The sequence below is a fragment of the Giraffa tippelskirchi genome, chromosome 7 (genome assembly GCF_054371585.1).
Source record: "Giraffa tippelskirchi isolate mGirTip1 chromosome 7, T2T-mGirTip1v1.2.pri, whole genome shotgun sequence".
NCBI classification, from domain to species: domain Eukaryota; kingdom Metazoa; phylum Chordata; class Mammalia; order Artiodactyla; family Giraffidae; genus Giraffa; species Giraffa tippelskirchi.
Window position 1 is genome coordinate 58,485,267 of NC_137281.1, and position 26,394 is coordinate 58,511,660.

Consider the following 26,394-nt stretch of genomic DNA (forward strand, 5'->3'; position numbering starts at 1 on the left):
CCTACCCTCGATCCTGAGAGGCTTCCTTCAGTAAATCACATGTACCTGATTCTTTTCCTCAGACTTCTAGGGAACTTGACCTAAGAAGAAAACTGACTATGCAGTAGGTGAAGAACAATAGCAAGAGAATGTAAATGAATAAACACCCCAGACATCCTCCACCCAGGTCTTCCCTACTCAAAAAGTCTTCTCTTACAATCCAATTCTATCCTTTTGGAGGGAACAGTCTGATGAGTTAATGAATGACATTGCCTAGACTTTCTAGCTAAGGACCCAACTAACTTTAATAAAACATGACTCACACCGAAACAGAAACTTCTGCCGCGACCTTAGAAGAGGAAGTTGGCTTCCGCCGCACCCACGCCCGCCCACACCTGCCTGTGTGTCTCTTCCTTGGCTCTCTCCCCCCACACTCGATATTTTCAAGCACCCAGAAGCAGACACGAGAACCTTCTCCCTAGTTCTGTTTGTTTTTTTTTTTTTTGCTCATCTAATCTTTCCCATACTGCGTGCTCGCTATACTAGTTTCTGGGACTTTATTCTTTTCTGCGTCCCCAGCCCCAAGCAGAGGACGTGGCACCAGGAATACTCCATGAAGTTACTGAGAGATTTTGGTAAGATGGGGGAGATGTGGACAGGGCGGGGGGAGAATACCAAGAGGAAGCGAGGGGCCTTCTGCCTGAACCACCTGGAAAGAGGTCTAGGGAACCAAGGCGCCTGAGCCTGGGGGCGGCTACAAGGTCCCTGTGACAGCTCCGAGGAGGCGCGTCAGACTTCCTCGTCCGCATCCCGGTCCTTGAGCGGCTCTGGGCAAAAGCAGCCGCCCGACAAGCTGACGAGGCCCACGGGGAGGGCGGGGGGCAGGGCCGGCGAGCAGAAGGCCGCCAGACTTCCGAGGGGCACGCCCGCCCGCATCCCGCCGCTGGCGTCTGTTCCGGGCCCGCCGGCCGGCCGGAGACAGGGCGCACGGAGCCGGCAGCTCCCCGGGGTCTCCAGTCGCAGACTTCGTGTCCGGGGGGCTGAATGTCCGAGAAGCCGAGGTGCCTTCCAGGAACCGAGCCCCGGACCGACTGGACGGCCTCGGGAAGGGCGGGGTGAGTCCGGCGGTCGTCCTGGCGCGCGCTGGTGCCCGGGGCGCGCGCTGGTGCCCAAGGTGGGGGGCGCGGTGGTGCCCGGGGCGCGCGGGCTGCAAGGCGCAGCCGGGATCCTGGGCGGTGAGGGGAGAGCCACAGGCCCGTTTCCTGGAACTCAGGACCGGGTTGGTTTCTTTTCGTCTGCTCCGAGGGTGCGGCCTCCCTCTCCCGCCGCTTCCTGCTGAAGAAGGCGCGGTGTAGGGGAGGGGACACGTGGGGGTCGCGGTGGAGGGGCCTCCGGAATCCGGCTCACTGCCCTGCACTGCCCCGCTGCGAGCAGTCAGTGCGGAAACTGCCGGGAGCTGATCCCACGTCTTGATGGTTAATGCCCCCTTGCTTTTCCAGAGCCCGTTTTAGGCACAAGAGGACTAACTCGGTGTTAAAAGTCTCATCAGAAAGGTTTGCTTGATGCCAGTTTTTGGAGGAGAGGGGGAAATGGCATCAGAATTTTTCATGGATTTATATTGTTACTAACCATTTTAAGATTTTTCACTTTTAAAATTAGTGACTTTTTCTCTGCTCCTCCTAATAAACTCATTCCCTTCTGAAAAAAAAAAATAAAAAATAAAATAAAATAAAATTAGTGACTTTTACCCCTCATTGTTTTCCTGCAAGGAACCTATGAACATATTCTTATTAGGGATGTTAGCAGTTTTACATATTATAAATAGCACCTCAGTGCGCATCCTTAGCATCCATCTATCTATACACATACGAGCTTCTTTACAGCACAAATTCCTAGAAATTCACATTGTTGAGTAAAAGTGTATATGTACTTATATTCCCTTTCGTCCTTCTGATATCTTTATCCTATACTCAATAAGCCCTAAACAATTTTAGTAATTATAATTTTAATATCTGACAGATGGGTCCCTATTTTATTACAAAATCCTGACTATTCCTTCTAATTTCCTCTTTCAAATGAACTTTGAGGATCATTTAGTTTCAATACCTGGAGAAGGCAATGGCACCCCACTCCAGTACTCTTGCCTGGAGAATCCCATGGACAGAGGAGCCTGGTGGGCTGCAGTCCATGGAGTCACTAAGAGTCGGACACGACTGAGCGACTTCACTTTCACTTTTCATTTTCATGCACTGGAGAAGGAAATGGCAACCCACTCCAGTGTTCTTGCCTGGAGAATCCCAGGGACGGGGGAGCCTGGTGGGCTACTGTCTATGGGGTCACACAGAGTCGGACACGACTGAAGCAACTTAGCAGCAGCAGCAGTTTCAATACCAAAATGTACCATTGAGAGTTTTACTGTAACTGCATTAAATTAGATTTATATTTGAAAAGGATTGCCAGGTTTGTAATTTTTAATCTCCCCAGCCAAAATAAATAATAGTTCTCTCCATTTCTTGAGTATATGTTTTCCATGGTTTTCTTCATACCACGTCATCACTTTTCCTGTGAAATGTATTAAGTCATTGCTTTGATGAGATGGGTATTTTCTCCATTATCTTTTGACTAGTTATTGCTAAGATATGGCTTTTTTGAATAAGATAACTGGAGCTTGTAGCTATGAATCTGAAATCCTCAAGTTTCCCTGAGCAACACTTTCACATCTGCTTCTGTCTCTAGTGGACCAGAGAAAGGCATAAAGTTCACTGCCCCCAGGAGTCCCAGAAAAATGGCTTTGAATCTCTCTGCTTAGCAGCTAGGAATAGCTAGGTAGCCTGAGACCCCTTGAGTCTTTTTTAAGCATGCCATAACACCTGTTACTTCCCTTCCTAGATCAATATAACACTAAGACAATAACAACAAAAAGTATCAATTAGTTGCTTATTTGGTTTCACTTCTACTAATTTTTTACTCACGTTTTAAAGCCAGATTTGGTTCCAGGCCAACTACTTTCTCCAAACTAGCACTACTACTCCTACCTGTTTCATTGAACTGTTGAGATTAACTTTGTTTAAAACTGCTTTGGAAACTGTTTCTGTGACCCTGTACTTATTTAAATGCAACCTTCTCCCTAACTTAGTATCTTCATCTACAAAATTAAGATAACCACTGTGACCTCCTGGTTCCAAATCACTTAGCCTGTAGCAGGTGAATAGAGAGATTCGTGATCTTCGCTGTTAGCATCATTCATTACTGAACCTAGTTGCTTTTGGTTGCATGTACAGCAAATATGATTCAAACTGGCTTAAGCAACAGAGAAAGTTATTGGTTCTTGAAGCCTGTAATTGAGTAATGGGGTAGACCTCAGGATCAATTCAAACCAGTGGCTCAGTGTTGTCATCAAGGCCTTGGGTTCTTTTCTTTCCATTCTGCCATCTGTAGGTTAGCCTCATTCCACAGCTTTAGAATCAGGGTTCTATTCATATTCCGAGAAAGACTGAGAGTTAGAAGCTGGCTTCCTGGGCTGTCTTAGAGAAGCCAGGAAGTTCCCCAGCAAACATTCCCTTCAAAGTAGCCCAGATGCCTAGTTTAGAACCAATCACTGTGATAAGCTATGGGGAATTGTCTGATGGCTTAGATCAAGGTTTCTCAACCCCTGCACTATTGACATTTGGGGCTGGATAGTTCTTTGTTGGGAGGAGGGTCAGCCCTATGCATTGTAGCATCCTGACCTCTATCTGCTAGGCATCAATAACACCCACTCCGCAGTTGTGGCAACCAAAACTGTCTCCAGATATTACCAAAAGTTCCAGTGCTGGTGGTGCAAAATCACCTTTACTTTAGAACCTCTGGCTTAGAGACATCAAGCCTCACCCTTAGAACCAGGGATAGGGCCAGATCCTCACAAACAGATTGCTGATTGAAGGAAGAACAGATTGTTACAGAAAATATGAAGGTAGTCCAAGTGGTGCTAGTGGTAAGGAATCCGCCTGCCAATGCAGAAGATACAAGAGACACAAGCTCCATCCCTGTATTGGGAAGATTCCCTGGAAGAGGAAATGGCAGCCCACTCCAGTATTCTTGCCTGGAAAATCCCATGGACAGAGGAGCCTGGTGGGCTGCGTCCCTGGGGCCTCAGAGTAGGACACAACTGAGCGCGCACACACAGTGCCTTAGGAAGCAGAGAAATGGATACTGTGTAGGCAACACAAATGTCTACCACAACTCTTCTGAGCCTGGAAAGTTTCTTAGTCTTGATGCAAATGCCTCTGAGGGACCAGCACTTATAACAAGAAGTCTTACTGATGCATCAGCCAGTGGGGAGGCTGAAGCAGATGTACAGAGTGCTAAAAACACAATAGAGAGGGATGAAGGTATGGACCATGGAGACAGGCATGCTCAAGCATTGGAAAAAGAGACAGAAAGAAAAGTTTGAGATTAACAGAAGCCGGCTTCTATTACAGTCCTGAATATCCTCAGCTGGCTATGGCCAAGATTGTAAATTGAAACTTCAAAGGCAATCTTCAGTTGGCAAACAAAGTTTATTTGACCAACACAGTGTCAGACTGCATAGTTTTTAAAACATTTTTTGACTTGGTTGTGGGATTTTAAATTGAGAGATTAAATATAAAAATCCAGATTTCTGACTGCTCTTTAAAAACTAGAAGATCTTCTACCACTGGGCTCTGTATCCTTGAAGAGCAGCAGCTGTTGACTTTACTAGGTAATCCTTACCTACTTTAGACAGGATCTGAGCATTTCAATCCACTGTCCTATAGTCACCCCTATACTTTGGCAGGATATGCTTGTTAGAATAGGCTGACCTGCTTTAACAAATTGACCCCAAAATGTAATGATTCAAGTGCAATAGCAGTTTATTCCTTGCTCACTTAGCAGTCCATGACAGTCATTCCAGGTTTATGAGCGTCTGTCCTCCAAGCGATGCTTCAGGGATCCAGGATTCTTCATTCTTGGGCTCCACCACACTCAGGGCTACATCCTCCTATACAACCAGCTGACAGTGTGTAGAGGAGACAAACCTGACTCAAACCCAAAGTAACACTTTATTGCTCATACCCCTTCAGTGAGAAATAGTCACATGGCCCCATCAAGCTGCAGCAAATTTTGGGAGATGTAGTCCTAGCTGAGCCAATTTGTTGTTTATTCACTAAGTCATATCAGATTCTTTGTGACTCTCTGAACTGTAGCCCGCCAGGCTGGCTCCTCTGTCCATGGGATTTTCCAGGCAAGAATACTGGAGTGGTTGCCATTTCCTCCTCCAGGGGATCTTCCTGACCCAGGAATTGAGCCCATGGCTCCTGCCACTTCTCCTGCGTTGCAGGTAGATTCTTTACCACTGAGCCACCGGGGAAGCCCCTGGCAAAGCCAATACTTCCCAGCTAAAACTGGAAGGTTTTGGTGGACGCAAGCCATCTCTACCTCACATGAAAATAATAGGAAGACCTCTTCAGCCATTTAATCACAGACACCCTTGATATTCCCTTATCCCAGTAGTAAATATGAAGGAGATTCCTGGGACTTAAACAGATTCCATCAGTTTCTTCCAGGTATGGATCAGTTGAAGCAGATCATCTCCTTAGGCCAGCTTATCTACAACAAGTGTGAGGAGATGAAATACTGCCGGAAACAGTGCCGACGTCTAGGGGACCGCGTCCAGGGCCTGCTGCAGCCTCTGCAAATGCTCCAGGACCGAGGAGAGATGAACCTGCCCACCCGTATAACCACCGCGCTGAGCCGTTTCCAGGCTGCCCTAGAGGAAGCTAAGGAGCGGATAGACAAGTTCAGCAATAAGTCCAATATCCAGAAGTTTCTAACAGCAGGGCATGACAGCATACTCTTCAGTGGGGTGAACCAGAGGCTGAGCGATGTCTGGGAGGAGCTCTCTCTGCTGCTCCAGGTGGATCAGTGGAAGCATATTTCAAGCCTCAGCCCAGGAGCTTCCTGGCAACAGGAAGATCAACAGGATGCAGAGGAGGACAGGAAAGCTATCCAAGGACTGAGTGGTGAGGATTTTTTTTAGGTGGGGGGAATGCAATGGAGGTGTATTAGTCTCATTTTGGTTTACCGGAAAATCAGGAAGGCTGAAGAGGTTTTGACAGGCAGAATTCCGGACATCTGAGTCGGGGGCGGGGGTGCCCGCCATGAGGCTACAGCCAGAGTGTGGATGTATGATATGACTACATGGGAGTGAAGACTTGGGGTCAATAATTCAGCAACACCAGGGGCAAGAGTGGCCTGGGCTGGACTGAGCAGAGGGCAGGGCTCCAAGGGAATGAGACACGGGCTAGGCTGGAGAGAGAAGGATGGAAACAGATATGACTTTACACTTTTGCAGATCGTGGTGATGTTAATTCCAGATCCCTCCCTCTTATTAGGGGTGTGGGTGAAGGGAGAGGAATTAAGGGGAGAGTTTGGATGAACCTTCCAGGCACTGGAACTCGGAGGGATAACCGTTCACCCCCTTGATGTGGAGGACGGTGCATCCCCAGTCAGGTCCGCAGGAGACTCTCCAACATCACAAACTGGATACAGAAGAGACCTGTAGGCAAACAGTTTTTTGTTTGTTTTTTTGATGAGGAAAAGTAAGGCATTTTTAATTCCCTCAACCAAACACCTACCACCAAGGAAAACCAGAGTTAGGAACTGGGTTGGAGTGAAGTTGAAAGCAACGCAGCAGCTGATCCTCCAAAGAGCAGGACTGGTCCCTGGCCTTCCTCATCTTTAGCGTTCATTGGTCCACTTTCTGGTAGAAGGAGGTGCCTCGGTGTCATCAACTTGGAGGAAAGGATATACTTCCTGCATCTGTGTGAAAACATTTTGACTCGGTAACACTTTCACATAGGACAAAATTCAGAGGGCACAAAAAGGACCCAGCATGAGGTGGAAACCTGCCTCTCACCCTTGACAGCAGAGTTCCATTCCCAGGCACATGCTCTCTTGCCAGTTTCTTGAATAGCCTTTTGGAGATTCAAGTATATATTTTCTTTCTTGTTGTTGTTGTACAATCAGTAGCATACTAAGCACACTGTTCTCCTTCTTGTTTTTCTCATTAAATATTCTTCCATATAAATACCCAGAGTTGTTTAGTATTCCTTGGTATATAGGGACCAGATATATTCAAGGAGCTCTCTATTGATGGACATTTAAATTGTGTCCAGTTTCCCACTATTGTTAATAGTTCTACAGTGTGTCTTTTTGTATGTATTTTCAGAATCTCCTTAGGGAAAATTCCTAGAAGTTGAGTTACTGGGTCTAATTGCTAGATCAAAGAGTATGGACATTTTAAAACTTTGATACAGGTTGGCAGATTAACTTCTACATAGGGGTCGCTAAGAGTCGGACACGACTGAGCGACTTTACTTTCACTTTTCCCTTTCATGCACTGGAGAAGGAAATGGCAACCCACTCAGGTATTCTTGCCTGGAGAATCCTAGGGATGGCAGAGCCTGGTGGGCTGCCGTCTATGGGGTCGCACAGAGTTGGACACGACTGAAGCGACTTAGCAGCAGCAGCAGGTTACAGATATATTACTGCTACAAACCATGTATGTCTGCTGAGATTTTCCTGGTTTGAGCACTGAAGGCCTCATATCCTCAGAGCTCCTCAGTCCTGAGAAAACTGGGATGGTTGGTCACCCTATGTAATATATGATCAATTTTTAACATATTTCTGAATATATAAATCAGGATATATTTGATTACACCGTGGTTCAAAAAAAACCTCAGTGTCTTAGAGAAAGAAATGTCTTTTTCTCCTTCAGAGAAAGTCCAGGAGACTCTCCAAGGTAGCTGTCATCCTTCCAGGATGCTTCAGTATTGTTGCACTTTCATGTTGACACAGACTTCCCTGAAAAGTTCTTTCACTTCATTTCTTGGCCAAAGCAAGGCACACAGTCATGCGTCAGGGCACTTCCTGTCTGCTTAGAAGTGGAGAGCCAGATATTCGTGAACAGTAATCATCCCTACTGTAATGAATATAAGAGATGAGAAAAGGGTATCTCAGTGTGCTTTTACTGAGTGTTGGTGTTTTTGAGTATTTGCTGCTGTTTTTCTTGCAGGGAAAGAAACTGTAGAAACTTTATTGAGGCAACTGGAGAACATGAAAGAAACCATTGAAGCCGTGAAGAGCTGTGAGTTGTCATGTGCCCCGCTGCTTCTGGCTGCCCCAAACTAGAAGTCATGAGTTTGTTAGGAACTTCAGGCTCCCTGCCCCCACTCTGGTCCATTTTCTGGGCTGGATGGCTGGAAGTAGCCCACAGGTTTTGGGGATGTGTTCATGGCTGGCCCAGGCTTTTGTGCATGGGGTAGTGTTTGAAGGGGATTTCTTGACCAGCAAGATATCTTCTAGCATCTGTCAAAGTGCTGACAACTGCCTCTGTTTTTTTTTTTTTTTTTTCTCCTTTGTGGCTTGTGGGATCTTAGTTCCCTGACCAGGAATTGAATCCGTGCCTCCTGCAGTAGAAGCTCAGAATCATAACCACTGGACCTCCAGGGAAGTCCCCTGAGGACTTCCTCTAGATAGCATCAAAGCTTCAATTCATTTGCTGAATTTCCAAGAAGAATCGAAATCTGATACATGTATATATATGACTGAGTCCCTTTGCTGTACCCCTGAAACTATCACAACACTGTTTGTTAATCAGCTATACCCGAATACGAAATTAAAAGTTTTTAAAAATTAAAAAAAAAATTCAAATCAAATTAAAAATGCTTATCCATTCTACACATCTGTGAGTCTCTGCTTTATGCTAGAGCCTGTGTGTGGAGGAAACTAAGATACAGAGAAAGGCCCTGCCTCCCGACAGTTCCCAGCCACGGCGTAGAGGAAAGGAGAGAGGAGACACATAATAGCAGTGGGGTTACTGAGCTTAAACTATGCATCTACCTGTTAGGATTGAACTCACTAGACAAGATGCCAACGCTCAGGCGCCAAGCTGTTGTGCCAGAGAGTGGATGAGAGAGATGGATTGAGATGGGGCGTAAGCTGGAGACAGGCATGATCCGAAGAAGAGGGGAAAGAAGTACATGAGACATCTCTGTTACCATCAGCTGTGTCTCTACCAGTCACTCAGAGGCACTGGGACCTCTCTCCCGGGAGGAGGCAATCAGAAGCTCCAGGCAGGCCCAGCTTTGGTTCACTAGGTGGGGCTTCCCCCTCAAGTGTTGCTAAGATGCCTCTTCCCTCATAACACACCCTCCTCAGCTATTGACTCTTTATTACCTTCTCTCCTAGGGATGAGGTCAGATTCACAGAAACCCAGGAAGGGGCTCCCACAAGATCAAATCAAGGAGATTAAGAAGGAGGAGCTTCCAGAAGCCGATTGGATCCTACTAAAGGAAAATGAATCCAGCACACTTTATGAAGGAAAATACCACGAATCTCCAGTGGCCATAAAAGTATTCAACAGCTCCCAGGCCAAAGACATTGGGTAAGTTGTTTTGTATGGTTCTCTCCCCTAGTTACTTCCTGTCTGTAACTCCTCAAGAAGAGGGGCAGACCGTCTCCGTATTCTGATGTGGGGGAACTCAGGCCCCAGAGGGTTAGATATTTGCTCTCTGTTATTAAAGAACACAGTCTAGAATTAAAGGCACGTCTTCCAAAGTCAATTCTAGAAACTTCTCTTGTTTATTGATGTATTTAGATATTTTTAAAGGCAGATTCCCTCTCATTCCTGTTTCTTGGTTGCCCATCCCTTTCACAGATGATGAAATATTTTGTCTGTATGTGTTCTTGCAAAATGTTTGCTGTTATTATATGTGTGCATTTTAAATGTTCACAGATGGTCGTGTGACATGTCTGTTGCCTGCTTTTCTTACCATTCTCACTCGGCGTCGTGAAACTTGTATTGTGCTTGTAGTCCTTTCCTTCTGACTGCTATCCATGGTAGAAATCCACATTTTGACTCTTTTTCCAGTGATGGAACACAACCTGCTTCTAACTTTTGCCCATCAAAAATAATGCTGCCATAAGTATCCCTTTATGGCCCTGTATGGGAATTTCTCGGGGCTATCTTGCCGGGAGAGGAGCTGATGGATCGCAGGGTATGCATAGATTAAGCTGACGAAGAATTACCAGGTTGCTGTTTAGAACAGGTTGTACACGCCTGTCCTCACCCCTGGGAGATGCTGATGATCCAAGTGAAAGTGAAGTCTCTCAGTCGTGTCCGACTCTTTGTGACCCCATGGACTGTAGCTTAGCAGGCTCCTCCGTCCATGGGATTCTCCAGGCAAGAATACTGGAGTGGGGTGCCATTTCCTTCTCCAAGGGATCTTCCTGACCCAGAGATCGAACCTGGGTCTCCCACATTGCGGGCAGTCACTTTACCATCTGAGCCACCAAGGAATGGCCGATGATCCCTCAAACCCCATGCATGTACAGACGGTCACTACACTGAATGTTTTCTGAAGGACCTCCCCATCCTGAAATCCTATTTTCCCTTTTTATTCTCATAGAATAGTGAGGCATACTTTCAATAATGAAATCAGGACCATGAAGAAATTTGATTCCCCCAACATCCTGCGCATGTTTGGGATTTGCATTGATGAAACAGGTAAGAGGTGCCTCTAGGACTGGGTATGCTGTTTGTGGTCTGTCATATAGCTCTATGCTTTACTGCATTGTTTTACTACAACAGCTCAAAGGGTGGCATCTGCATGGTGCTTTTATTATTGGCACTCATTTTTTCGCATCCCAAGATGCAAGTTCCCATCTTCTTTCAGGAGAAGAGGCTTGAAGTTGGCTTCAGCCTGAGGGCTGGTTTGCACTAATCCAACCACATCTCCTCCTGCTGATTCACTGGGAACCAAGGAGATGCTTGTTCAGATTTTGTTGCAATAAAACATTGCAAAGCTGACTGACCCAAACAAGGAATCTAACCTTCATCATTAGTGTAGAGCGAATCTAAAAGCTAAATTAACCTGCCCCTTTACCAAGAACTTTATTTGTCAGATTCATTTTCTTTTCTTTTCTTTTTTTTTTTTAATGTGGCTGCATTTCCTCTCACAATGTGGCCTCTCCTGCTGGTTATGTTTTGCTGCTTTTGCCTGCAGAGAGCACAGAGCAACTCCCTTCTTATCGCCTCTGGAAGTTTCTGCACAGGCTCAGGTGACCTGACTGTGGAGCACAGAATCCCAGGCAAAAGGAAAACTTCCAGTAATATTTATCCTCCTGGGTGACAGCCAAGGTGACCAACTCACTCTGTGTAGGTCGGTTCTTACATCTCATGCTCCTGCCCTGAGGCCTCAGCTTCCTGTCTGAGCTCCCCTACTCAACATATTTATTCAACTTCCCGTGAGCAATGTCTGGACAAAGCAGACCCTGCCCTCTTGGGTTGTAGTGTTGAGTCAGGGAGTCAGGTACTCAAATAACTAGGGAAAGTGTAGAGTTCTGACATGCCAAATGCCACAGAGGAGAGGCATGGGGACTCTGTGGGTATTGGACTCATTCAAGGAGTCAAACTATGTGAAATGGGGACGGAGAAGCACAGCAGAGCTGCATCTATCTCTGTAGAGAAAGGGTGGGATGGGCTACAGAGAGCAGACCTCTGAGCAGGGATGGGTCTTCACAGTGATCGGCTCTTTTCCACCAGTGGCCCCCCCTCAGTTATCCATCGTCATGGAGTACTGTGAGCTCGGGACCCTGAGGGAGCTGCTGGATCAGGAAAAGGACCTCACCCTGGCCAAGCGCATCATCCTGGCCCTGGGGGCAGCCAGAGGCTTGTACAGGTACCAGTGTGGGGAGAGGGCGCCCAGAGGGAGAGGATGAGTCTGTCTCCCTTTCCGTTTGACCCAGAGACAAGCAGAGAAGAGGCTGGAAGCCTCCTTGAGCAAATTGCCACATTTAGCAAATAAAAATACAAGAGGTCCAGTTAAATTTGAATTTCAGATAAGCAATAAACAATTTTAGTACAATGTAAGTATGTTCCAAATATGACACGATATACTTTTACTGAAATTTCAGATATACAGAATTCCATATACACTGTTTACTTTTTTAGTACTTTTTTTTTTTAAGTATTGATTTTTCAAAATTCAAGATCATCTGGATGGCCTGTGTTTTATCCATCAGCTCTACCTACTCTCACATGTAATCTATGGTTCCTTTAGCCCAACAGCCCCCAAAGGTCAGTCACTCACAGACAACATACATGGGTATTACCGTATTCACAATAATGCCAATATTATTTATTTAATATTTTCCTTTCAACTAGCTCACTTTGCAAAAAAAAAAAAAAAACTAAATAAGTTAGGAAAAAATGGGGGACATTTTCTATTACTACCATAAATTGGAGACCAGCATCACTTACCACAGATAGGTGACCACAAATAAAACCAAAGCAATGTTATTAAATTCTGGCTAAATGATGCCGCCTGGCAAAAGATCTGCAGTTCAGACCAGGATTATCTTTTCGCAGAGGAGATGTTAGCAGATTTAGAGAGGTGTCAAAGACATCCAGCACCAAACTGAGACTTTCTTCTTGACGTAATCAGAAAGATTGGGATTAAAAGAAGAAAAATTTTCTTACTATATCACCTTGCATACCACTTATCCCATACTTTGGGGCATACTTCCTTAGCTCTTCTTGGAAATCGTACAGTTTATTCCTTCTCAGCTTCCTACCCTAGTGGGCTTTGTGAGGAGGAATTTGGGGCTGTAGGGGACACTGTTAGTGCCTTTCCAGAGGACCACTGGTCCTTCTTACCTGATCTGCACTCTCATCCACCACTCAGCATACTTTGCTGCTAACAGCTCATCGCCGCCATCTGGAGAGGAACATCCATGGGTGCTAGAGCCCTGAGAGCTGAAAATGCCCGGGAACTTTACAGCCACCCGTCCCTGACCCTGTTTCCCGCCTCCCCTCCCTCACCCCAACCCACAGTCATCGAACAACTGGTGTGGGTACAAAAGTCCAGCTCCTTTGCTTCATGCAGAACAAACCCTGAGGGGTAGTTATTCTCCAGAGGTCCCTGTGGGATTAGGCTGAGCCTGAAACTTCACCTGAAGTCACGCCCTTGCTTGATTTCTCCCCCTTCTCTGTCCTGCTTCCACAGCTCCCTCACTAGTTTCCTGGGACTGTCTTCTCTTTTAAAAATTCACTCACTGATTTATCTTTGGCTGCTCTGGGCCTTCATCGCTGCACGGGCTTTCTCCAGTTGTGGAGAGCAGGGGCCATTCTCCAGTTGTGGAGCATGGGGGCCATTCTCCAGTTGTGGAGAGCGGGGGCCATTCTCCAGTTGTGGAGAGCGGGGGCCATTCTCCAGTTGTGGAGCATGGGGGCCATTCTCCAGTTGTGGAGAGCGGGGACCATTCTCCAGTTGTGGGGCATGGGGGCCAGTCTCCAGTTGTGGAGAGTGGGGGGCTTTCTCTAGTTGTGGAGAGTGGGACCATTCCCTAGTTGTGAAGCCTGGGCTTCTCACTGCGGTGGTTTCTCTTGTTGCAGAGCTAAGGCTTCAGTAGTTGTGGCATGAGGGCTTAATTGCTGGAAATACCTTCCTAATCAGTAACTTGTACCCAAGTCCATGCTCATGATCTGCTTCTGGGAGAACCCAACCTAAGGCTGACTCTGTGATAGAACCCCAAAATGGGAGGCAGGAGCTCCATTCATCCAAAGAACTTAGGCAGGTTCTTTACCACTAGTGCCACTTGGGAAGCCCCCACCACTTACTGAGTTGGTGGAAACCCCAGCTTTCCATTCTGTTTCAACCAGAAGGGTCCTAGATATGGCCCAACCATCCAGCCGCGCCTCAGTCCTTTGCTCTGCTCTGCGCTCCACAGGCAGAGCCCCACAGAAGCGTGCAGCACACAGTTGTCAGATCTCACCTCTGCATCCTGGTTTTCCTACTAACCCATGGATACCTACCCAAGAAGAAGGCTTGGTACTGACCAACCTCATTATCCCGGTATGACTGTCATGCCTTTCAGGAAAGTCTGTGCAGGGGCTTCCCTGGTGGCTCAGCGGTAAAGAATCCACCTGCCAATGCAGGAGACACAGGTTTGATCCCTGGTCCAGGAAGATTCCACATGCTGCAGGGCAGCTGAGCCCATGGGCCACAACTGCTGAGCCTGCACTCTAGAGCCCGGGAGCCGCCGCTACTGAGCTCACGTGCTGCGACTACGGAAGCCCACACGTGTCTGGAGCCCGCGCTCCGCAAAGAGAGAAGCCACTGCAATAAGAAGCCCGAAACTGGAGAGGAGCATTGCAACTAGAGAGCGGTCCACACGGCAACAGAGACCCTGCACAGCCAAAAATAAAATAAATAAATAAAACTATTTTTTTAAAAAAGAAAGTCTGTGCAAAGGTCACTAACATACCCTGCCTTTGGTCACGTCAGGCTGCACCATTCGGAAACGCCCTCAGAACTCCACAGGAACATCTGCAGCACAAGCTTCCTGGTGACTAAAGACTTCAACGTGAAGGTGAGCGTGGCCTTCCGGGCACCCTCTGAGTTTGACCCATGTGACTGTTTGGTGCTGGGAGAGGCATGCATGTTTCCCTGAAAGCCTGTGCCTGCTTGTTTCTCTGCCTTCACCGTGGAACTGAGCTCAGCTCTTCCTATGCCTGGACAGCGTCCTGCATGCCCCCCACTGGACAGACTCAATCCTCCCGGCTCTTCTGATGCTCGCCTTCCCCACTGTCCACCCAGCAGGGGCGGGCTAAGAGCCATCTCCTCTTAGATGCCTGGACGCCACTTCTGTGTCCCTGCAACACCCATAAGGGCGTCTTCTTAGGTCCAAGGAGGCATTCAGACTCACAGACTGGCCACAGCCCACACTTGGCACCTGGAGGCAATTAGAAGGATGTCATGCAGGAAACACAGCATGCCACCTAGGCAGCATCAAATCCTTCCATCCAGTGGGAGCCCCCACAGTCTTCCAGGAGATATTCACCTTGCCCTCACCCCGAGTGCGACAGAAAGAGGCTCCTCTCCATGGGTGCAGGAGAAGCTTAGAAGCTTCACGACTCACAGGAGTCAATATTATTTTTTTTAAAACTGGAGGAGTTTGTGTGTGTGTGTGTGTGTGTGTGTGGTATCACTGTGTTTTTTATTTATTTATGGCCGTGCTGGGTCTTCATTGCTTTGCAAGAGCTTTCTCTAGTTGCAGCGAGCAAGGGCTTCTCATTGCAGAAGCTTCCTTGTTGTGGAGCACAGGCCCCAGGCACTCGAACTTCAGTAGTTGCAGCCTGTGGGCTCTAGGGTACACGGGCTTCAGTAGTTGTGGCTCACAGGCTTAGTTGCCCTGTGGCACGTGGGATCTTCCTGGACCAGGCATCAAACTTGTGTCCCCTGCATTCTTATCCACTGTGGATTTTTATCCACTGGGCTACCAGGGAAGTCCTCGATATTCTTTTATAACAGCTCCGCAGGCATGCCTTCCAGTGTCCCCACAAGGGGCATGCCAGGTATGAGTCATCACATAACCCAGCATCCCTATAGCTCTTCATAGCCCCCACTGCTCTGACCTCTCGTCCATAAATGACTTACTAATCACTGGTCATTTTTTAATCAGCAGCAATATATATTACTGAGGAGCATAAGTAACAGCCTGCTTTTGTCAGGTTCCCAGGGGAATAGAACTAAAAAGTTCACTAACGTTCAGATTCTCCTATGGAAGAGGAAAGGGTTTTGTTAACCCCGTGTCCACAGTCCCCAAATGCTAAAAGAATATATTCTTTGTCATCTGTAGATAGCTTTCTCTGAATAACAGGAGACAGGTCTTTTCTGCCCTTCAGATGTCTTTCCCCACCATTCAGTTCAATTTAGTTCAGTCGCTCAGTCATGTCCAACTCTTTGCGACCCCATGGACTGCAGCACACCAGGCCTCCTTGTCCATCACCAACTCCCGGAGCTTGCCCAAACTCACGTCCATCGAGTCAGTGATACCATCCAACCATCTCATTCTCTGTCGTCCCCTTCTCCTCCTGCCTTCAGTCTTTCCCAGCATCAGGGTCTTTTCCAATGAGTCAGTTCTTCCCATCAGGTGGCCAAAGTATTGGAGCTTCAGCTTCAGCATCAGTCCTTCCAATGAATATTCAGGACTGATTTCCTTTAGGGTGGACTGGTTGGATCTCCCCGCCATTGGTGTAATATAAGTAAGTGTTCCCAAAGCATGGTGTCTATAGCACTCTCCTGGTGCTCATCACATGTGACTGTAACGTGCTATTCAGCTTCTCACCCCTGCTGGCTAGTGTGGAGCCAGACGTCAGAGGATGTCAGTGCTCCCTGAACTTGTGAATAAAAGAGGGAGGAGCCACATAAACATCTAATCCTCTTCCTGACCTTGCCCCTAGCTTTGGCTCCTTGGCTGCGTTTGGCACAGAGAGCCCTCTGTACACAAATGGTGCTAATGACAGATGTGCAGATGTACACGGAGCAAGAAGAACACACTCTCCCATGACTTGTGCTGTGCCTTCTTTAAGAGCATGGCATTGGCCATGTAGGGTCAGATACAACAGAGAGGACCCCCCGTGTTGTTGAAGGTTTTTTGTTTTGTTTTGTCTGCCTCCAAGAGAAAACGAGCCATTGGTAGCTCCAGGCACCCCTGTCCATCCTAACACAGTGGAGTTGAGTTATCAACTGAGGAAGCCCTGTACATATCTAATGTAGTAATATTAGAATAACTACAACATTCCAAGTCTTATGCGGTGGAGCAGTTAAGCCGTGAGCCACAACTAATGAAGCCCATGTGCTGCAACTCCTGAAGCCCATGCGCCTAGAGCCTGTGCTCCCGACAAGAGAAGCCACCCCAGTGAGAAGCCCGAAACTGGAGAGTAGCCCCCCGCTATTAGGGAGTAGCACCGCAGCTAGAGAGTAGCCCCCACTCTTTGCAACTAGAGAAAGTCCACCCTCGGCAACAAAGACCCAGCACAGCCAATTAATTAAGTTGAAAAAAACATACCAAGTCTTACAGGTGCTTGACAACCATCATTTCAAGTAATCCTCACTGTCTCCTTTTTACAGAGAAGAAACCTCTTTGTGTTTCTCTCTGTCAATGCACCATAATAGATTGAACCCGGAATGCAGCCGGGAGAGTAGCGACACGGCCAGGAGACCTCACTGGAAACACGTCCCGAAGGAAAAAGACAGTCCCCTGACGGTCACGTGTAGCACCAGTACCTGCTCTCTACTCCCTACCCGAGATCGTGCCGTTTCTTTCTGCCTCTGAGTCACCTCTCTCTCTAGCTTGCAGGATTTGAGTTGAGCAAAACACAGACTTCCATCAGCAGACAGACTAGAGGAAAAGAAGCAGAGAGAGTCAATTCTGCCGCATACATCTCACCCCAGAGGTTGGAAAATGTGTATAATAAATACGACATAAAAGCTGAAATATACAGGTATGTTTATGTTTCGTGCCAATTCTCAGATGAATCTGACAAGAAAGTCCAAGTCAAATGCCGTTAGGAAGGAGCATCTGTGGAATGTAATTGATGGTAATCAGGAAGTTCACTGTGGGGAGTTCCTGGTGGGCTAGTGGTGAGGATTCAGCACTCTCACTTCATGGCCTGGGTTTTAATCCCTGGTTGGGGAAACTGAGATCCTACAAGCTACACAGTGCAAAAAAAAGAAAAAGAAAATTCTCTGTGTTTTCTCAAATGGCTACAGGGGCATGGAAAAAAGGAAACTTGTTATCGCTGTTCATTTTCTTGCTTCTCTTTTAGCTTTGGAATTGTCCTCTGGGAGATCGCCACTGGGAAGAGCCCATTTGAAGGTAACCAGTGTGAAAGCTGACTCAGATGGTAGACTAAGTTACATATCAGTGCTGTCTTGGATGCTTTCTTCTTCAATGTGGGCACTGCCTGCGCTGGTTCATTGGGGTCACTGGAAGCTCCTGTGTCTCCACTTCTCAAAGTCCCTAGTTCTGATGCCAGCTGTCAGCATCCAGAGGGATGTGTGGGTGCCAGAGCGATCTTTAAGCCTCCATCATATCATTTCCACGCCAGGTTGTGATTCCAAGAAGATCTACCAGCTGGTGGCTGAGTCCCAGCACCGGGAACCAGTGGGTGAAGATTGCCCTCCACAGTTGCAGGAGATCATTGATGATTGCCGTGCCTATGAACCCTCCAGGAGGCCCTCTGTTAAAGGTAGGGTTCTTTCTGGTCTAAAGAGCATGGACCACACGTGTTACTTAACACTTGTGAAAGATTTTCTTTGTGTATCACAACCAGGGGTGGTTTTGCCCTTCAGGGGACACTGACATTTTTGGCTGTTACAGCTCAGGGGAGGTGGGGTACGTGGACATGTCCACTGGTATGTGGTGGACAGAAGCTACTCAACATCTAGGATGCACAGGACAAACCCTACAACGAAGATTATCTGGCCCAGATTATCAGTAGCACTGGAGTTCAGAAACCCTGCCCAAAGGGCATTGTTTAGTCTAAAGTGGGTTGGGAAGGCAGATTATTCCAGCCTATACTCTTTCTGTAGCTTGGAGGAGCAGCATATTGGGCACCTACCCACCTGGGGAGTTCATCCTTCAGTGTCATATCAGTGCCATTTTAGTTCACTGATTCCTAAAATGTCGATATTCACTCTTGCCATCTCCTGTTTGACCACTTCCAATTTACCTTGATTCATGGACCTAACATTCCAGTTTCCTATGTGCAGGGGTTAATGGTCAGCCGCCTGTTGCTCTGGCTAAGCCATAGAAAATCACCATGGGAAAAGAATAAAAGCAAAATATAGCAATACAGCGTAACCCAAATAAAAGTACATCGAATTGATGAGTTGGGGTCATCATGCCCTGCTAAGCTAAGGAAAAACACAGTGTGGGCCTTGGAGTGCCAGGTCAGCGCAGGTTCAGAACACTGCTTCTGCACACACCAAGATGCTTTCCCAAGGCGTGTGCGGGTCTGTGGCCTCCAGCTAGGGATAGCCCTTGTATAAGAAAATAACAGATAGTTTAAAATAAGCAATAAGACGAGAGACGTGACCAGGGACAGAGGAGGCTGACTTCATCGTAGCACAACAGATCCTCTCCGCTTGCCAAGACACTAAATAAAGTGGTGTGGCTCCAAGGAACAGGGCTCTTGACCCAAGAGGTCTTGAGTCCCCCAGTCCCATCTTTAAAACTTTAATTCTGTCTCTTTTTCCCAAATTGTGCGTCGACCACTTTCGATCCCTACCTGCTGTGCTGGCCACAACACCTATGCCATATTGTTCTTTACAAGCAGCGGACTTTTACTGCCATCACCAGTCACATGCACAACTGGGTGTTGTTTTTGCTTTGGCTCCATCTCTTCATTCTTCCTGGAGTTATTTCTTTACTCTTCTCCACTAGCATATTGGGCACCTACCGACCTGGGGAGTTCATCTTTCAGTGTCCTATCTTTTTGCCTTTTCATACTGTTCATGGGGTTCTCAAGGCAAGAATATTGAAGTGGTTTGCCATTCCCTTCTCCAGTGGACCACATTTTGTCAGAACTCTCCACCATGACCCGTCCGTCTTGGGTGGCCCTACACGGCATGGCTCATAGTTTCATTGAGTTAGAATGGTCTCTGTTCGTTTCCAAGGCAAACCATTCAATACTACAGAATTCCAAGACTATCCCCCAACCCGTAACACTGAAGAAGCTGAAGTTGAATGGTTCTATGGAGACCTACAAGACCTTCTAGAACTAACACCCAAAAAAGATGTCCTTTTCATCATAGGGGACTGGAATGCAAAAGTTGGAAATCAAGAGATACCTGGAGTAACAGGTAAATTTGGCCTTGGAGTACAGAATGAAGGAGGGCAAAGTCTAACAGAGTTTTGCCAAGAGAATGCACTGGTCATAGCAAACACCCTCTTCCAACTACACAAGAAAAGACTCTACACATGGATATCACCAAATGGTCAATACCGAAATCAGATTGATTATATTCCTTGCAGCCAAAGATGGAGAAGCTCTATGCAGTCAGCAAAAACAAGACCAGGAGCTGACTGTGGCTCAGATCATGAACTCCTTATTTCAAAATTCAGACTTAAATTGAAGAAAGTAGGGAAAACCACTAGACCATAGAGGTATGATGTAAATCAAATCCATTACAGTTATACAGTGGAAGTGACAAATAGATTCAAGAGTTTAGATCTGATAGACAGAGTGCCTGAAGAACTATGAATGGAGGTTTGTGACATTGTGCAGAAGGCAGTGATTAGGACCATCCCCAAGAAAAGGAAATGCAAAAAGGCAAAATGGTTGTCTGAGGAGGCCTTACAAAGAGCTGAGAAAAGAAGAGAAGCTAAAGGCAAAGGAGAAAAGGAGAGATATATCCATTTGAATGCAGAGTTCCAAAGAATAGCAAGGAGAGATAAGAAAGCCTTCCTCAGTGATCAATGCAAAGAAATGGAGGAAAACAATAGAATGGGAAAGACTAGAGATCTCTTCAAGAAAATTAGAGATATCAAGGGAACATTTCATGCAAAGATGGGCTCAATAAAGGACAGAAATAGTATGGACCTAATAGAAGCAGAAGATTTTAAGAAGATGTGGCAAGAATTCACAGAAGAACTATCCAAAAAAGATCTTCATGAGGCAGATAACCATGATGGTGTGATCACTCACCTAGAGCCAGACATCCTGGAATGTGAAGTCAAGTGGTCCTTAGGAAGCATCTCTATGAACAAAGCTAGTGGAGGTGATGGAATTCCAGTTGAGCTATTTCAAATCCTAAAAGATGATACTGTGAAAGTGCTACACTCAATATGCCAGCAAATTTGGAAAACTCATCAGTGGCCAAAGAACTGGAAAAGGTCAGTTTTCATTCCAATCCCAAAGAAAGGCAATGCCAAAGAATGCTCAAACTACTGCACAACGGCACTCATCTCACACGCTAATAAAGTAATGCTCAAAATTCTTCAAGCCAGGCTTCAACAGTACGTGAACCATGAACTTCCAGATGTTCAAGCTGGATTTAGAAAAGGCAGAGGAACCAGAGATCAAATTGTCAACATCCGCTGGATCATTGAAAAAGCAAGAGTTCCAGAAAAACATCTACTTCTGCTTTATTGATTACAGCAAAGCCTTTGACTGTGTGGATCACAACAAACTGTGGAAAATTCTGAAAGAGATGGGAATACCAGACTACCTTACCTACCTCCTGAGAAATCTGTATGCTGGTCAAGAAGTTAGAACTGAACATGGAACAACAGACTGGTTCCAAATCGAAACAGGAGTACGTCAAGGCAGTATATTGTCACCCTGCTTATTTAACTTATATGCAGAGTACATCATGAGAAACGCTGGGCTGGATGAAGCACAAACTGGAATCCACATTGCTGGGAGAAATGTCAATAACCTCAGATAGGCAGATGACACCACCCTTATGGCAGAAAGTGAAGAAGAACGAAAGAGCTTCTTATTGAAAGGAAAAGAGGAGAGTGAAAAAGTTGGCTTAAAACTCAACATTCAGAAAACTAAGATCATGGCATCACTTCATGGCAGATAGATGAGGAAATAGTGGAAACAGTGACAGACTTTATTTTTTGGGCTCCAAAATCACTGCAGATGGTGACTGAAGCCATGAAATTAAAAATTGCTTGCTCCTTGAAAGAAAAACTATGACAAACCTAGACAGCATATTAAAAAACAGAGACATTACTTGGCTGACAAAGGTCCGTCTAGTCAAAGCTATGGTTTTTCCGGTAATTGTGTACAGATGTGAGAGTTGGACCATAAAGAAAGCTGAGCGCCAAAGAATTGATGCTTTTGAACTGTGGTGTTGGAGAAGACTCTTGAGAGTCCCTTGGACTGCAAGGAGATCCAACCAGTCCATCCTAAAGGAAATCAGTCCTGAATATTCATTGAAAGGACTGGTGCTGAAGCTCCAATACTTTGACCACCTGATGTGAAGAGCTGACTCACTGGAAAAGATCCTGATGCTGGGAAAGATTGAAGGCAGGAGAAGGGGACGACGGGGGATGAGATGGTTGGGTGGCATCACCAACTCGATAGACATGAGTTTGAGCAAGCTCTGGGAGTTGGTGATGGACAGGGTGTGCTGTCCATGGGGTGTGCTGCAGTCAATGGGGTCGCAAAGAGTTGGACACGACCGAGCGACTGAACTGGTACTCTTTCTCTCCCTTCCTTCCTTTTCTTTTCTTTTCTCAACACCCTGGGGTAATTTCCTCTACTCAGACTTTTATTTCACCATGTTATCGCTGCTCCTCCGTAGTTTCCCTACACCATCTCCCTTGATGGGAATGTCTGCCTCCCCTACTCTAGATCCAGATCTCTCAGGCTCTCCTCAAAGCTCCAGATACAAGAGAACATGATTCACATGCAATATATCTAGATACTGAGAAAGTGTTTCCCTGAAGTTGCTGCAGTGTTCAAAGTTACAAAATCATGTTTTTCTTATCTTTATTGTGATATGTATCACAGTACAGCAATGACTAAATATATATGTGCATTTTTTGAAGTCGAAGAAAAAGAATATCACATATCCACTGCTGATTAAAGACTTGAACATTACCACTAACTCAGAAAGGGACCTCCGCGTCCCTTGCTTTCACATTCCTCTCCCCTCCACCAGGAGGAGCCACTATTCTAACTTTCTGGTAAAAGTTTGTCTATCATTTTATAATCAAGGTACACTAAATTATGGGCTTTCCTGTGGCTCAGCGGTAAAAAATCTGCCTGCAATGCGGGAGCCCCAGGAGATGCGTGTTCGATCCCTGGGTTGGGAAGATCCCCTGGAGGAGGAAGTAGCAACCCACTCTAGTATTCTTGCCTGGAAAATCCCATGGACAGAGGAGCCTGGTGGGCTACAGTCTATAGAGTCGCAAAGAGTCAGACACAACTGAAGCGACTTTGCACAAATGTATGAGGACTTTTTGTAAGTGATATCATGCTATATTCTACCACAACTAACAAATGATTTGAAATTCATCCATGCCAATGTGATGGTTTCAACTCATTCGTTTTCACTGCTGTATAGTAGGCCACTAGATAACCATGCACCTTACTTACCCCTTCCTCTATCTATGTATATTTTAATCGTCCTTTTAGGAACCTCACCCTTAAACCTTCTTGTGCATGTATCCTGAGGCACACAGGTGAGAATATCCTGAGTTAGAGACCTGGAGGTGAAGTGCATTGATAAATGAAGATTAAATGCCTTTAGAGAGGAACTAAAGAGATAGGCGTCCAGGCCTCGGGGGCAGTCCCCCCAAGGACGGCGCCACTATTTACAGAAGTCTCTGGCACGAAGATTGTCCTTCAAGGCCTTTTCATTGGTGGTCCATTGGGAATCACTCTTAACAGCCATGTTAGAGAGGGTATCTCATCCCTTCCCTTCCTTTGCCCCCATCCCTACCTTTTGGAATGAAAATCTGTTTTGCCGAAAGTTTTACTTTTGTTTTAAGTTCAAAAGATTCATTAACAAAAGATACCACTCATTACACACACAATAAACAATTTCAATATCTAATAGAGAATCGATTGACTTCATTTCAATATATAATCATTAAAAGAAGAGAAAAACCACAGAGAAAAGTAACAGCACTTACATTACCAAATTGGGCCAAACAACCCCCAGACTTCAGAAGTGCTGGGAAGTCCCTCCTTAACAGCAATCTGGAGTCCCAATGGGAAGAGGTCCCCGACAGTGAGTCTACCCCTCGGGTGAGACTTCCAATTGCAGTTTGGGGAGCTCCTGCTTATAATCCCAGGCTGCCAACTGATATCAGCATCAGTGTGCATGCAAAAATGCAGTGATGGCTTTTCTTTAACTTTTACAATGTTGTTTGTTTCATCTTTTGAGTCACAAGATTTTCTGGAACCCCAGGGAGCAGGCCAGGCCTCCGAGGGCTCAAGGAAATCCAAGACCCATTCCCTCTCTGATCAAAAGTGCCGCTTGGCTTCCTGGTAACAACTGGTATGTTTGCAAGCAGGCACGTGTCCAGGCAGGGTCAGAAGTCAGTCTGAGGCCTGCTTTCCTGCTTCTGAAGTCTGAACAAGACTACTTCCATTTTAATTTCCCTAACAAATTTTCCTTGCCTTAGCTTCTACCTGAAACTTTCTCTTTGCCCTCACAGCACAGAAGAGCAGACTCATTGGTGCTTCCTGAAGAATTATCCTTCAGGGTGGATGAGAAGCTGACAGTATTTTCTACAGTACCTTCGTCTCCTTCAAATTCTCCTTTGTCTTCTTCCTCCTCTTTCCAGGCTCCCTTAAACCCAGGGTCCTCCTGGTATTAAGAGAATCTAATACCTGAGACTAATTCACACTAAGATGTGAGCTTATGTCTCCCACAGGCTAGTTGTATTGTAAAAGTTGTCCAAGTAAAATTACCAAAATAAAAATAAACTAACAAAAATTGTCCAAGTGAGAGGGAATATCACATTCCCAAGGCATGAATGCAGATGGTGTTTTAGACTCCAGCCAGACCAAGGGGAGTGCAGTTTCTACACTGTTTTACAGTATGGAAATGTCTTTGTTTCTAACGTGGCTCTCAGTTCCTGAGCTTGTCTAACTTTGTGTTCATTCATTCACAGATATCTTAAAGAGACTGTCTGCCTTTTGTTAAGCCAAGTATTGAAACTGAAACTGTGTCCCTGAACAAGGAGCTGGAAGAACACGAGCTGGGCATCTTTTTCTCTCAAATCCTTCAGCATGGATTTATTTACGGGTGTAGTGAGGCAGCACTTCTTTGTTACAAATAGAAAACAACTCCAGTAATCCATCCCACTCCCAATGATACTGTCAAAAATACACCTTTGGTAATAACTCTGATAGTTTTACAAAAATGTATCTCTCTCTGGATCCAAACCTCTTGGCGTTGTGACTTAGCAGCCCCTCCCATCAGGAAGTCGAATCTGGGACTTCCCTGGTGGCTCAGTGGTAAAGAATCCACCTGCCAACGCAGGAGACATGGGTTTGATCCCTAGCCTGGGAAGATCCCACATGCCACAGAGCATCTAAGCCTGTGCGCCACGACTATTGAGCCTGTGCTCTAGAGCCTGGGAGCCGCAACTACTGAGCCCTACTGCTAAAGCCCACGCACCCTAGAGGCTGTGCTTTGCAACAAGAGAAGCCACTGCAAGGAGAAGCCCTCTCACTGCAACAAAGAGTAGCCCCCACTCGTTGCAACTAGAGAAAAGGCCTGCCCAGCAATGAAGACCCATCACAGCTAAAAATAAATAAACAACATTTTTTTTTAAAAAAAGAAGTAGAATCTACATCCCCACCACTTGAACCTAGGCTGGTGTTGTAATTCACTTTGGCCAATAGAATGTCGAAGTGATGGTGTTTTGGTTCCAAGCCTAGGCTTCAAGAGGCCTTACAAACTCCCCCGCCGGGAGCAAGCTGGGCAAGGGTGCTGGAGAATGAGAGACCACATGGCGCCAAGACAGCCTGCCCCAGCTGAGATCATACTAGACCGGCCAGGCCAGCAGCTGTCACAGGAGTGAATCCAGTTGAGACCAGAAGAACCACACAGCAGAAGCAGCCCAGACGGCCCATTTACAAAACCAAGAGCTAAATGGCTGTGGTCTTAAGCCACTAAGTTCCGGGGTGAACTGTGACACAGCAGTAAATAGCTGGGCAAACATCGACCCTTCCTCTTTCCCACTGAACTAAGTACAAAATCCCCCTTTGGATACCCAAGGCCTTTTATCTCTGATGCCAACCTGATCTCCAGTATCAGATCCCAGAGTGCTCCCACCAGAGACTGCAAACTAATACCTGTGAGGTCCATTGGGAGCCCAAAGAGTGAGTTGAGCCTGAAGGAGAGACTTCAGGGAACAGATGAGCTTTGTGAAGAAAGGGCAGCCTCTGCTCAGCTCCAGCCTATTTTTACCATATAGGAACGGGACCCCAGTGTTTCCAGAGCCATCCACTTTGTCACATTTTTGGTGAATTGACCATCTTTTTAAAGATTGGCACTTCATTAAAAATTATTTTTATGCTGTATAGGACAAACTAAATATATTAGCCTAAGAGTTCTCAGAAACCCATGTCTCCTGGATGTGACTTGTTTGTTCTGAATTTTTTTACACCTTTGCTCCTGGGAAGGTGACCTCTACATGTCACTGCTTTTCTTTCCTCCTGAACTCATCCCAAATCATTCAACAGCAAATGTGCTGGGCATTGTTCCAATCACTGAGGAGACAATAGGCAGGGAGAGGGGTCAATTGGGAGCTTGGAATGAACGTACACTTCTATATATAAGACAGATAACCAACAAGGACCTACTCAATAGTACCGGGAACTCTATTCAATATTCTGTGATCGCCTACATGAGAAAAGAATCTCAAAAAGGAGGAATATGTTTATATGTGTAAATGAATCACTCTGCTGGACACCTGAAACTAACACAACTATAGTTCCATAAACTTAAAATGTTTTAAAAATAGGCAAAATAAATTGGAGCTTATAATCTGGTAATCATCTCTGGGGAATTAAATTGTGGTTCATTTCTA

At 46.1% G+C, this 26,394-nt stretch overlaps 1 protein-coding gene across 5 annotated transcripts; it reads left to right on the forward strand.

The window, feature by feature from the left end:
- The first annotated feature begins 409 nt into the window (after positions 1-409).
- On the forward strand, positions 410-26,394 carry MLKL (mixed lineage kinase domain like pseudokinase). 5 transcript variants are annotated; one of them, XR_014059182.1, is made up of 11 exons: positions 410-1,094; positions 5,534-5,999; positions 8,054-8,125; positions 9,229-9,424; positions 10,449-10,546; positions 11,585-11,720; positions 14,328-14,412; positions 17,178-17,329; positions 17,654-17,731; positions 17,936-18,076; positions 24,469-26,394. XR_014059182.1 is itself a non-coding variant. In XM_081508709.1 (11 exons), the coding sequence occupies exons 2-11, from the start codon at positions 5,546-5,548 to the stop codon at positions 24,498-24,500; spliced, it is 1,416 nt and encodes a 471-aa protein (XP_081364835.1). In that variant the 5' UTR covers positions 410-1,094; positions 5,534-5,545; the 3' UTR covers positions 24,501-26,394. The 5 variants fall into 5 exon arrangements, 4 of the variants coding, with proteins under 4 accessions (XP_081364835.1, XP_081364832.1, XP_081364833.1 ...); XM_081508709.1 differs by having other exon boundaries at positions 17,654-17,703; XM_081508706.1 differs by having other exon boundaries at positions 410-614; positions 11,564-11,720; positions 17,654-17,703.

What these genes read in the sequence shown, in the direction of transcription:
- MLKL (XM_081508706.1), top strand. Translation starts at nt 5,546, where the DNA reads ATGGATCAGTTGAAGCAGATCATCTCCTTAGGCCAGCTTATCTACAAC. An exon ending in AGCTATCCAAGGACTGAGTG is followed by an intron (nt 6,000 to 8,053) that starts GTGAGGATTTTT and finishes TTTTTCTTGCAG; the next exon opens with GGAAAGAAACTGTAGAAACT. An exon ending in ATAAAAGCTGAAATATACAG is followed by an intron (nt 17,330 to 17,653) that starts GTATGTTTATGT and finishes CTTCTCTTTTAG; the next exon opens with CTTTGGAATTGTCCTCTGGG.